We start from the raw sequence: 13873 nt of genomic DNA, 5'->3' as shown, positions 1-13873 counted from the left end.
TTTTGGTGAGAAATTTTTTACAAAAATGTAGCAGATCGCTGATCAAAATAAAATCTCTCCAATCACGAGGTGCACCTACAAGATTTTATACTTGAGCACCTTAACTATCTATGATTTTATTATTCATCCATGGGATGTGAGCACTGCTGGCAAGGCCACCATTTGCCAATTCATAGTTGCTCTTGAAAAGATGGTGATGAGCTGCCACCTTGAACAGCTACAGTCCATGCAGTGTAGGTGCACCCACCGTGCTGTTTAGGGGGGATTTCCAGGATTTTGGCTTAACATTTATGATTTATTTCCAAATGAGGATAGTTTTTGGAGGGATAACTAGCAGGCGACGGTGTTCCCATGCATCTGCTGCCCTTCTAGATAGTGGAGGTCGGGCATTTGGAAGGCGCCTTGGCAAATTGCTGCAGTGCACCTTGTGGATAGTACACACTGCTGCACTGTGTGCTGGCGGTGAAAGGACTGAATGTTTAAGGTGGTGGATGGGGTGCAGACCAAGCGGTTGCTTTATCCTGAATGTTGTTGAAGTTCTTGAGTGCTGTTTGAATGGTAATTATATAGTACTACTAACTATATAGTACTAGTATGCTATCATCTCTGATTCATATGGTTGGTTGGTTGGTTGGGGGTGGGGGGGGTGTTTGTGTGCGTGCATGCGTAATATCTGTGTCAAAATTGCTAGCTTGGTATATGATAGTATTTTTCCTAATAAACTATTTCAGGTAAATTATTACGAGGAGCAGATAGAAGAAACAAAAGTTAGATATGAAATGGAGAAAGAAAATTTTAACCAAGAGCACAACAATGAGATTGCGAAAATGAATGAAGAGATTAATGAACTCAGAAGCCATATTTCAGAACTCCAAGAGGAGATCAAGAACCTCAAAATATTACAAAATACAACAGAATGTAAACACAAAGAGGAAAAAGTTGAACTGCAGAATGGTTTTAATGTAGATAAAGCAAAGCTAGAGACACAGTTGAAACAGGAACATGAAGAAACACTCCAGAGCAAAATGAAAGAAGTAAGCCAATGTCTCCACAAGGAGAAAGAAGAATTATTAGAAAGGCTGAATGCCACTGAAGTGCAGCTGGAAGTTCAAAAAAAAGAACTGAAGGAAACATTCCTAAGGGAAAAAATGGAGCTGGAGCAGATTTACCACACACAAATTTCTGAAGTCACAGAAAACCTTGAACAGGAGAAAGAAGAGTTGCAAAGGAATCTCTTGCATGAGAAACAAAATGAACTCCTACAGGAAAGGTAAGAATTAGAGTGAAGAATGTTATGAAAAATTCTTGATTTAAAGTAGAAGGGTAACTTAAATATTAAAGGCTATTCCAGGATCGTAAACAGGATTCCAAGTGGTAGATTGAGATAAACTTAAATTAGAACTTCCAGCTTTAGGGGCAGGATATTCAGCTCGGCGCGCACCCAACACGCACAAGCGTGAAATAGCGTGCGATGACATCGGGCAAGCATCCTGACCTCATCACACACTTGCACGATATTTCGGTTGGGAGGCGCACACAAGAGTCAGCAGTGTGCCTGCTGACAATTAAGAGGGCTATTAAGCCCATTAATCAATTAATTAATTTGAATTCTTCGCTGCCCGTCTAACCTTGCAGGTGGGGGGGGGGCGGTGAATCGGCCAGGCAGCCTTTGCATTCTTTGCAAAACCTCATCCACAGGCGGGATGAGGTTTCCATCAGTGAATAAAAAAATTAATTAATTAAATTTTCAACTCATTTTTTTCACGTGTCCCTGTTCATGTCACAGAGTTAATTTTGAAATCTTTATTTTTCATTTTAAAAATCTTCAGCTCCCTGAGGCAGCTCTGTGCCTTCGGGGAGCTTTCAACGAGCACACCCGTGCGCATTCACAAACTTCAGGGCTCGCGCTCCTCCTGCCCCACCCCGGCAGTGCTGAAGTTCTCGGCGCACATTTCACGCTAGCTGGCCACTAAAACGTGGTCAGGGCCCGATCACGGGTGGCAGACCGTTTCGCGGCTGCTCCTGGGCCCGCCTGCTGTGCCAGCCCGACGAGGGGAAAATCCTCCCCTAGATTTTTGACAACTTCTGACCTAAAATGTAACTGAATTCTTGCAGTTTTGTTACCTTTATCTGGTTTAATGGACAATTTATTTTGAGAATTTTCTGAATTTGCTAGTCACGGCATTGCTCAGTTTTGAGTTCATTGAAGATGATGTTTTATATTTATAACAGAAGATTAATGAGAGTTAATTTGATCCCATTTTATTTCCTAAAGTCGCACTGATAAAAGTAATTGAAATATTTGGAACACAGTATTGTAGATCAAATGACTACCCTTTGTCAAGGGAGTTTAATTGCTCTTTGCTTCATGATCTGATTCTATTTGCCTCCTTTCTGTATTCAGAAAACTATCTAATATTTTCCATTTATATAAAGAAATTGAGTTTTCTCATTCAAATTGATTTTGTTTTGAGTTTAAACTTCAAAATATGTGCATTTATGCACAGATAAATCAACATTTTCTGTTTTCCCTGACAAGTTTCTTCCCTTAAAGCCATTGACTGTAGAATTCAGCTCCTTAGCACTCTTCTTCTGGCATTTTGACTCTATAATCACATCCATGATGTGCTTACACACTACAACTGCACTGGACATCGTTTGGTCAGGGCACTATCATGCACACAGGGTGCATCCACATGAAAAATGCAGAATAAACAGATTGTGACATTAATCAGTGTGTAACACTGATTTGACACCAGTGCTGCCATTTGGAACTCTATGCTCCAGCCAACGCCATCTTTTAAACATACACAGCAGAAGACTTGTTCAACATAGGGAAGGAACCCCCACCCTTACCCTGCCACCCCAACCCCACCAGCAATATTTAGAGGGATCATAAACTACTTGCAGATTAGTTGCTCATTGATTTCTACTGGCTATTCTAGAAGTGTTTGGTGCTTTCTACAGTTCCATAAAATTGCTCAAGTCTACAGGGAGTGGTGTGGCAGGTGCTGAAGGAATTTTTGTTGACTTCAAGGATGCCACACAAACCAGTTGGTCCAGATATGGATGCACCAGTAGGCATTCCCCATGGTTTGCAGCATGACTGGGAGAATAAACAGATGCCCTGGGAGCAGGACAAGCTGATGGAAGAGTTGGAGGGTGGGGAGCGGGCTGGGGGAAAGAAGGGCTCTAAATAGGAGGCTATATCCACCTATGATACTCTGAGAGCTATTCACCTACCTGAAGCTCAGTGAGGAATAGTGCATCAGACATCTGTGCTTCAGTAAGGACATCATCACTGAAATTTGTCACCTGTAGTAGCCATGCAGGCTCAGAACAAGGAAAGGACCACATTGCCAGTGGCTACAAAAGGTGACCACGGCCTGAACTTTTATGTGTCAGATTCATTTTAGAGTAGAACATGTGTTATTTGCAAAATCACTGTTTGCTATCCACTGATGTTCTGTATTCAAAGAGAATTCAAAGAGAGCTGAATACATTTCATTCTCTTTTTCCAGAGAGATGCAAGCAGAATGAGCATGCAACTTTGCAACAATTACTGTTTCTACATGGTGCAGGATGCCAATGACTGCACACACATCATTTTGTGGGTGCCACATTTTAACTCTGAGATATACCACAACCAAAAGGAATTCTGCTCCCTCCAATGTGTGACCCATACTCAGTTAATCATGCCCAGTACCCTCGCAGCAGTCACGATACCTTCATTCTGTGACAGTTCGCTGTCTGAATTTCAGCCACTACGAGAAACCAAAATGTCACATCAGCTCTACTCTGATCACATGACATATGACTTGGGTGCTGCAACTCTTGCAAACGTGGGCAGCATGCATTTAATGAAACCCAGGCTGCCACACAATGTGATTGAGTAGACCATTGGTATGATGAAACAACGCTTCCACTGACTGGCCCTCTCTGGAGGAATTGTGCAGAAGCGGACAGAGCTGGTGTCTAGGTTCATGGTGGTTTATTACATGCAGTACACCATCTCCACCATAAGGGCACAATCCATGACATCAGCTATACCCGTGGCCAGCAGAGAATCAGGAGGAGGGAGAGGAGGCACACTAGAGAGCCCACTACTGGCCGAGCTGTCCGAGAATGATTCATGGCCAGAAATTTCTGTTCAGCCCCACACGCCAACATATAAAATGACACGTGGTGACGTTGTGCGTGCATCCCGACGTCACCACGCGTCACTCCGATCTTTCGTTCGGTGGGCATGCTCCGGAGGCAGCTGCGTGCCCACTGAACTGTCAAAGGCCTGTTAAGGCCATTAATAAACTAATTAAGCAATTTGACAGGGCTGCCCGTCCAACCTCAAGGTTGGTGGGCAGGTGAAGAGCACAGGCGGCCTTCGCATTTTTCATGAAACCTCATCCACAGGCAGGATGAGGTTTCATGAAGGGTTTATTAAATTAATAACTATTTTTAAAACATTTGATAAACATGTCCCAGCTCTTGAGATGCTGTCACACGAGGGGACATGTGTAAATGATTTTTTTACTTTCTTTATTATTAAAAAAATAAATTCTCAACATGAAATTATTCTCCCTGAGGCATGGAGCTGCCTCAGGGAGATTTCTGTGCTCTTTTGCGTGCATGCGTTTGCACACGAAAGAGCGCAGGCCCCGACTCTCCCTCCTCCTGCCACCTGCACAGGTAGCGCTGGGCGTCCTTAATTGGCCCGCCCACGTGAAATGGTGGTGCTTAGCCAATCACTGGCGGCGGTCAGCTCCGCGCCCGCTCCCAACTGGCCCGCCCAACAGGGAGAAAATTCTCCCCATAGATTTCAATTCCAGTAACTACCACCCCAATTCCCCATTCACCAAGTGTCCCACATCTTACCTTCCCACTGTCAGTGATCATCACAGTGTTCTCTTGGCCACAATTGTGAAAATAAAAGCCAACATGAAATAAACATTCCAAATAAAAATTTGCAAATTACATATAGGATATACGGCACAGAATCAAGCCATTCAGCCCAACTAGTGCATGCGTGCTCGAACCTTTTCCCATCTTTCCTCATCTAAATCTATCATTGTCACCCTCTATTCCCTTCTCCCTCATTTGCTTGGCCAGCTTCCCCTTAAATGCATCTATACAATTCACTTCAACCACTCCTGTGGTAGCAAATTCCACATTCTCACCACTCATGGTATATTGCATACAAACATCAACTAATCACTTTTGTGCATTCCCTTGGTACCTGCCTTGAGGTTGTATTTGCCTGGCCTAGTGCTTCAGTGGCTACAGTATGGCTGGTGGAAAACTGCTGACATTCAGTGAAGGAGACTGCAGATAGTCTTAGAGGGTGACTTTGAGCAGCTCTGGCTCTAGACTTTGAGCTGCACCATCTCAGCAAGGATGGCAGCAGTCTGGACTGACCGGCTTACAGCCAACATGAGGGCATTGGCTGAGTGGTGGGGGTGGGAGGATGAGTGCTATCTTGAGAGAGAACAAGTTCACACCGCTTCCCTAGGATGATGCCTCAGCAGTCCTAGTAACCTGTTTGAATACAGATTGCTAGACTGCTGTGAGGGTCCGCAAGTCCTTTGAGCACTGGCGTTTGCAGCCATGACGGCAGAAGGCTGACCTTCCATTACAGAAGTCTGAGCTTCCATTGCAGCATTCAGACATTGGGAGGCTTCTGCTTCTGCTGCAATGGAAAGTGAGACATTGGTCTCAGACCTCCATAAGGGTGAGGTTGTCAGTATTAGGTATGATGATTCATAGATTGTGTTGGTAGGTGCATTGAGCAGCATTTGAAGCCTATGGTGCAATTGTTGTGATATCGCATTTGAAGGTGCATTGACTGACCTTGACCATATTGACCATTGCCAGGTCAATAAGTGTTTTGCACCATTGCATCTAGGACCAGGGAGATTGATTCCTGGCATTGACCGCCATGGCTGTCTGCTCTTAGCAAAGTTTGTCTGAAGGCCCCCTTGACCCCTGTGCATAGATCACATCTCTCCTCCTCTCCGCTTCCTGCTCTAAGGCCTTCAGTGTAGCATTAGAGAACCTTGGAGCGCACTGTCTCACTGTGCAATAATTCATTCTTACATATGGTTACGCCACTGAAACAGGCCATTCAGTCCAACCTGTCCATTACTATGGTTATGCCCCACTCAAACCTCCTCCCACCTTTTCTCATCTAAACCTACCATTGTAACTATCTATTCCCTTCTCTCACATACTTGTCCAGCTTCCCCTTAAATGCATCTATACAATGCACTTCAACCAGTCCCTATGGTAGAGGGTTCTGCATTGTCGCCAGTCTTTGGGTAAAGAAGTTTCTTCTGAATTCCCTATTGGACTTTTTAATGACTATCCTATATTGATGGCCTCTAGTTATGCGCTTCCCCATAAGTGGGAACATTTTCTCTGTATCTATTCTATCAAAACCTTTCACAATTTTAAATACTCTTTTAGGTCACCCCTCAACCTTCTTTTCACAAGAGTAAAGAGATCCAGTTTTCCTGATAATGTATACTCATGCTTTTCTGGTATCATCCTAGTAAATCTTCTCTGCAACCTCTCCAGTGCCTCTATATGCATGCAGTGTTTTTAAGTGTGGTCTCTACTAAGGTTCAGCTTCCCTACTTGTCAATTCTATCCTTCTAGAAATAAAGCTGAGTGCTTGCTTTGTTTTTTTTTATGGCCTTGCTAATATGTGGTGCAACTTTTATTCATTGGTGTATTTGTACTCCGTGGTCTCTTAATTCTTCTACCCCACCTAGGCTTACACATTCCAAGTAATAAGTGACCTCTCTATTCTTCCCACCAAATTGTACAACCCACATTTCTCTCTGTTGAACTTCATTTGTTAATTTTTTGCACATTCTGCAAGTTTATTAATAGATTCTCTTCCATAAATAGTTCCAGCTTCTGCCCCTGCCAGAATACAATTCCCCATCAAGAGGTGCAGGCTGGCTTTAAACAGTGCAGGGTAGTTGCAAGTGGCGCTAGCTTCACACAAACTTGAGCACCATGCTGAGGCGTGCACCCACGCATCAGGACGTTTAGCACTGACTGCATGCAGCAATCATTTAAATAAGCAGGCATACTGGCTGCATTAAACAACGGGTGCAGGTTAATCGCACGTCATGATCCCCTCGCCCATTTTTGAGAGCTATTGATTTTGCCCCTGCCATTGAATCCTTGATGTGTTACAGTTCTATGGACACCCATTTTCCTCTGATACCTATTATTCATGTGACCCTGCTTTACTATTTAACACTGGGGTCACCAGAGGTGAATCTAAAGATGTCCTCACTCATTATCTTCACAAGCACAGTTCAGTAGGTACCAGTGGACAGTAATCAGAAATTGACTCAGAGCAATTTTTCTCTCTATTACAAAGAGACTGAAGCCATTTACAGTATCCTCACTACTGCCTCAGCTGAGATTGATTTGTAATAATTCTAATTATTTATTACAGGAAAAGCGTGGAAAATGAATTTAACCAGAAGATTTCTGAGATGGAAGCCCAGTTTGGTAAAGAACATCAAATACTCATAATTAAATTCAAGGAAGAAACATCTGAACTTGAGGAAAAATATCAACAAGAACTTCTACAACTTGAAAAACAACTTCATGAGGAGAAAGGGCAGTGGGAATTTGAAAAAGAGGAGCTTTTACAGGAGAACGAGGATGAAAAGGAAAAGCTTAAGGAAATGTTAAAAGAGAAAACACTGCTTTCTCAGATACTCACTGAAGAGAGAGACAGTTTAGAGAAATCTTGCAAAGATGAAATAAATAAATTAGCTTCTGAACACCAGCAGCTTCAGAAGGAACTGGAGGAGTTAAAAGCTGCTACCTCGAAGAAAGAGGGTACTTTGACAGATGAGCTTATCAACTTGAGGAAGGAGCTGAAGATACAATTACAGAAGAAAGAAGAACAATTGGCTGAGGCCGAGGACAAGCAGGAGCAGACCAGGGTGTTGATTGAAAAGGTAAAAACAGAATCTGAAAGGGAAAAAAATAGACTGAAATTGGAAAAACTTAAATTGGAAGAAAAAAACTCCAGGGTTTCTGTTCAACTCCAGGCAGCACATGAAGAATTTGAAAAAGAAAAGGCAGAACAATGTTCGGAAATCTCCAGACTGCGAGAGAAAATCAAAAATATGGAAGAGAACATGGTGCCCCTTGGTGAAAAGCAAAAGTCCAACAACGAATTGACGGGAAGAAATAAAGAAATGAAAAATAAGATCGCCCAGCCACAGGAGAAAATGCTACAACTGGAAGAAGAAACATTGCTACTTGCAGAATCGAAAGTAGTACATGAGGAATTGAGAAAAGATAATGCGGAGATGAGGGCATTGGGGTTAGAAGAAAGTTCTAAGGAATTGAAAGGAAAAGCGCCAAACCTACAGAAAGCCAATGAACTACTTAAAAGAGAAAAGACAGAAATAATGAAGGTGAATTTTGAACTTCAAGCAAAGGTTGAACAACTGCAAGGCAAAGTGATATCCCTTACAAACTTGGAGATGGTGTCCAAACTGTCTGAGAAAGAAATAAGATCAGAAAATGCAAACCTGAAAGTGAGGATGAAGGACTTAGAGGAGAAAACACTGGATGCCTCAAACTTACAGAGAACATTGGAGTTGTTGAAAAATGAAATGGCAGAAATTAAAATGAAGAAGCTAGAATGCCAGGAAAAAGTTGAACAGTTGCAGGAGAAAGTAGAAGTTCTCACAAAGGTGCGTGAAGAGTCTCAGAAGCAGTTAGCAGAAGTAAAATTACAGAATGTAGGCTTGAAAGGTTGCACAAAGGAATTGCAGGAAAAATCTCTGGAGCTCTCAAATTTACAAAAAACTATTGAGCTGTTTAAAAATGAAAAAATAGAAATGATACAGGAGAGGGTACAACTTCAAGAAAAAGTTGAACAGTTACAAGACAAAGTAAAGTTTCTTTCAGACTTAGAGACTGCACATGAAGTCTCTGAGAAAGAAATAGTAAATGTAAGGGCTCAAAACATGAGTCTGCAAGAAAGGACCAAACAATTGGAAGAGAAGGTTGTGTCAATCTCAGAACTTCATAAGAAAAGTGCACAAACTGAAAGAGAGAATGCTGAGTTAAAAGTTGTTGTCGGCAGATTGCAAGAGCAATTAAATCAGCAGCAAGCCAGAATGAACAGGTAATGGTTTGGGCAGTTTTATGTAACTTCAGTACATTCCCAGTCCTTTGTGATAAAGGCCTTTTGGGTAAAATGAAAAATTAACATACTTTCATTTCCAATGCTTTTTTCCCAAACACGTGGACAGCTGACTTCTTTTGAAATGTGGTAAGCTGGAAACCATAGTGGTTTAAGGTGGTGCATTTTTAGTTAAACTAAAATACATTTTGTTCATAGTATTTGCTAGAATTTAAAGGCTGGATTTTCCATCCCTTGATTATGAATGGGTGGAATTCTTGTCCTCCTTAAAGGCATGTCTTGTCCTTCCTTGGAAATATTGTTCCTAAAGATTGCTGTGGAGACCATTGTGAAAGTTAATTGTGCTTTGAATCACAAAATTCTAAGTGTATCATTGTTCAACAGATGATTACTTTAAATGAAATTGGCACATTGTCAAGAATATGGATGTTTAGTCCCTGTTAAGATGCAATTTCATGCAATTGTTTCTGAAGTTTGGTTTTTATGCTTTAAACTTTGCTGCTACAACTATCACGTTCAATGTCATTTTAAAGTTGAAAGGTCTTTATTGGATCTTGTAAACTGAACTTCAGTTGATGATTGGATGGGGGAGGGAGATTTGTACAATTTTCTCTGTCTATCTTCATTGCATTCTACAAATATTTCAAGGGAAAATGTTTCCAAATGAGCAAAATAAGCCATTATATTTATAGCTGCTAAAACAGCTATGCATCAATCAAATTGAATTCATAAAAAACAGAATTACATGAAAAATTGACATTGAGAATTATTGCATTTTGCTTCTTAATAATTAGTTATGTAGTTCATTTAATTAAGTTTGTTTAAAATTGGATTTTGTTTCTAGCTTTACTTAAATTAATGAGCATTTAGCTGTTTACTATTACCACCCTGTTACTTTTGTTGATGGGGTTTGTAACCATCATAAGAGTAAATATTCCTGTCATAATCTATAGCATATATTACTATCCAAATGTACTATAAAGAGTTGGATTATGCAAATTTATTGTTCTGAATTAAATTCAGCAGTAATGGGAAGAGGGCATACGTTTAATGATGAATCCGTTAATGGGTGAATCCAAATTATCTTAACCAAGATAGCAGATATTGTCAAAAACTGCAAATACAGAAACAAAATGGTGGATTACATCAAATGTTCATTCAAAGCATATTTCAGAATGGGAAATAGTTTTCCTTTATTTTTAAAGATGTTAGTGGTATACTGTGGTACATAAAATGCACCACCTTGTGTGTTATTCATAAAGCATGACAGAATGGTGAATGTTGATGTGTTAGTTTGTTGCACCATCGGGTGAAATGGACCACTGCATGTATGCCCGTCTCGCACAATGTCCTTCTTATCCATTCGCTCATTTGCATGTTCACACCTTATACCAGAATAAAGATAAAGCCATGATTGCACTTTAATAATAGTTACACAGCTAAATGACGAAACATTTTTTAAAAATACCAATGTCTTAACATCAACATTTCCATTACTTTGTGTTTGTGTTGATATGTATGCATCCACACTGGTCCATGGAAATAATGGGATGAATTTAATGCCCTCCCCTGTGGCGTTTGGAGGCGGGAATGCCCATGAACTTCCTTCCTGCTCCGCTATCAGCTGAAGCCCTTAAGTGGGCAATTAGTACCCACTTAAAGGCCTCATCCTGCCAATGCTGGTATTAACCCAATGGTGAGCGGGGGCCTTGCCATGTGGGGAGCACAACAAGCAAACTCGTGTAGGGTTGATTTGGGGCTCCCAGGGGGTTCCTTGTTTAAAGGGGCTCAGTGCCTGATTGAGGGACCGAAAATGGGGAAGAAGGAGGGGTCCCTGATGAGAAACACCCCCTGTATCCTTGCTGCCAACCCCCACCCAGCAGCTCCCCCCCAACTCCCCTCCCATCTCTCACCTATGATCTGACTTCCAACAAGGATACTGCACCTCAGGTGGGTGTCATACTGGCAGCAGTCACCGCCTCCCTGGTGGCGCTAGCATTCAATAGAGATGCCAGCTTCGGATTGGCTGGCAGCTCTCAGCAGGCAGGACTTCCACCTCCTGGGTCCTTGATCCCAGGGAAGGCCAGCCGCTATTCAGTTAAGTGGCACTTCAATCAGCGGGCCTTCCCTAAAAGAGGCGATGCAGGGCACTGGTCGGCTATCCAGCCAGTGGGTGAGACACCATTCACCTCCATTTAATATCGCCCAATATAAGTTGTTACATGCAATCTAAAACAGACCTTACAGGAATAATTGTTATTAGTTTTCAGTTAGCAAGACAGGAAGTTTTGTGTCCATATCTCTTAGCCTTGGCTCAGTCGTAGCAGTCTCCGCTCCATGTCAGAAGATTATAAATTCAAGCCCCAATCAAAAGACTTGAGCCCATAGTCTAGGCTGACACATCAGTGCAGTAATATGGTGAGACAGTGCTACACTGTTGGAGGAGTTGTCTTTTGGATGTAAGCAATTCTTTTTCACAGAATCATACAGCACAGAAGGAGACCATTTGGTCTATCGTGTCTATGCTAGCTTTTTGAAAGAGCTTTTTAATTAGTTGCACTGCCCTGTTATTTCCCCTAGCTCTGCATTCTTTTTTTGTTTTCAAGTATATATCAAATTCCCTATTGTAAGTTAACATTGAATTTACTTCCTCTATCCTTGCAAGCAGTGCATTTCAGATTGTAACAACGTGCTGTGTAAAAGAAATTTCTCCTCATCTACCCTCTGGGTCTTCTGTCAATCGTCTTATTTCTGTGTCCTCTGGTTATCAACCCTCCAGTTAGAAGCTATCAAAATTCTTCATAATATTGAATCTTGCCTTAATCTCCTCTGTTGTAAGGACAACAAACCAACTTCTCTAGCCTTCCCACTAAACTGAAGTCCATCATCCCTGGTAAATGTCCTCTGCATCCTCCCCAAGGCCTTTGAACCCTTCCTAAAATATGGTGCGCAGAATTGGATACAATACTCCAGCTGGGGCTGAATCAGTGATTTGCAAAGCATAATTTTCTTTTTTTCACTTTCCTTTTCTTTTTATCTTTATTTCTTCTTCCTTTTTCTTAATTGGGCAGACTTGAGCTCAAAGTATTGCAGCTTTTTCTGTTTATTCGACAGTGGTGAATCTGAAGAACTCGTTGATGCAAACGACATCTTAAAAGATCAAAAAGCCACACTGAGGGAGGAAGAAGAAGTTTATCATGAGAAAATCATAGAATTGAATGAAGCGCAACATAACTTAAAGTAAGTTGCTGTAAAAACTCCTGGAGGTCTCCATTAATCTAAATTGGTTAAAATCATGCCCACAAAACTCAATATATTATATGATATCCTAAATTACCTTGTTTGTGATGTTTTAGCCATTCAGGTTGGCTGTTTTAGTATAATTAGAGTTATTTAAAAATGAAATTATTAACTAGCACACTTACCTGACTGTTCAAGAATTTGTTTTCAAAACTTGATGTTTTGCAGTTTTCACTTTAATTCTAATTGTTGAATTTTCTGGCTGCTACTTGTTTTAGAAAGAAATAGTTGACACTTGTTACATTTAATTCATATGTAAATGAGCCATATGATGATTGCTATACAGATATATGTAACCTCAGATAACAAATACCAACAGCGTGTCAATATATGTCAAGGCATTATTGTTGGCTCTCTACCTAATGTCAACAGTAATGGAGTGTTATGAACCAGTGCTATGATTGGCCAGCAGCCCTTGGAGGCAGGACATCCTGCTTTTAGAGGAGCCAGAACCATGACTTCATGAACCACATAAAATTCAGTCGTGGCTTCCAGGGCGTGCAGAGTCAGGCTAGCCTCTGATTTTCCAGCCAGTGGGCAGGGCCACTGCCTCCCCATGAAATCCCAACCATGGTTTCTACTTCAATCAATGACCTGCTGTGGATTCTAAAGTCATTGCTGCAGCCTGAGAATTGGATACTGTATTCTCCTCAGTAATGCCACCCAAAACCGCTACTTCCTGGAGCTGCTGTGTACAAGTTGCATGTAAGGAAGCAGTATTAAAGGCTTTGAGGTCCTCCAATGTAACAGCCTCTTCTTCCAATTTGAGCCCAACATTTAACCTACTAAAGGCCTTCAATGGGAGCCTTCCAGCCATCTTCAGGGGTTATTGAAGCCCTTTGGGCAATTGTCCTCTTCATACTGACAGGTTCCTTCTCACAGAGTGAGCCCACCGTGCATTGTAAATAATCTCCAATGGAAGTACTTAACAGCTGGGGCAAATTTGGGGCAGCAAGCAGAAGTCCTACCCCACTGCAACACTGTTCTGAACAACAGGCCTGGTGTCTTGAATTAAATGTAAGCTATGTCAACAAGATAGTACAACACACAGGCATTGGATCAGGATAAGATATTGGCAATCTCAACTCCGTCGATCATGCAAAGTCCTCTTCACCAACAAGTGGCTTTGGACCCCAGGGTGGGAAACTGTCCCAAAATTAGTCAAACAATAGTCTGACGTAATCATATAAGATCATGAGTAAGACCTCATACTTATATCATGTTCCACCCGAAACGGAGGCCGAGCAGCATTGCATATTTGGCACTTTTGGCTGAAGTTGCTTGCCCGCAGCTGCCCAATTGTTTGGGAGCTATAGTCCATGTTTTTGACATGGAGCGCAAACAGGAAATTAATGATAAAGCAGCAGGCTTTGTTGATAATATGGATAG

General features: G+C 41.6%; 1 protein-coding gene across 2 annotated transcripts in view; it reads left to right on the top strand.

Moving 5' to 3' along the window:
- The window catches only part of nin (ninein (GSK3B interacting protein)), a 182665-nt gene that overhangs the window by 134586 nt on the left and 34206 nt on the right, over nt 1–13873 (top strand). For both annotated transcript variants that reach the window (XM_078562560.1, XM_078562561.1), the window contains exons 16-18: nt 732–1270; nt 7469–9166; nt 12299–12424. In XM_078562560.1, the coding sequence (XP_078418686.1) occupies nt 732–1270; nt 7469–9166; nt 12299–12424 (2363 nt within the window). The remainder of the gene's footprint in view (nt 1–731; nt 1271–7468; nt 9167–12298; nt 12425–13873) is intronic.

This window comes from Cetorhinus maximus, chromosome 18 (assembly GCF_964194155.1).
Source record: "Cetorhinus maximus chromosome 18, sCetMax3.hap1.1, whole genome shotgun sequence".
NCBI lineage: Eukaryota > Metazoa > Chordata > Chondrichthyes > Lamniformes > Cetorhinidae > Cetorhinus > Cetorhinus maximus.
This window is presented reverse-complemented; position numbering and strand designations above follow the sequence as displayed.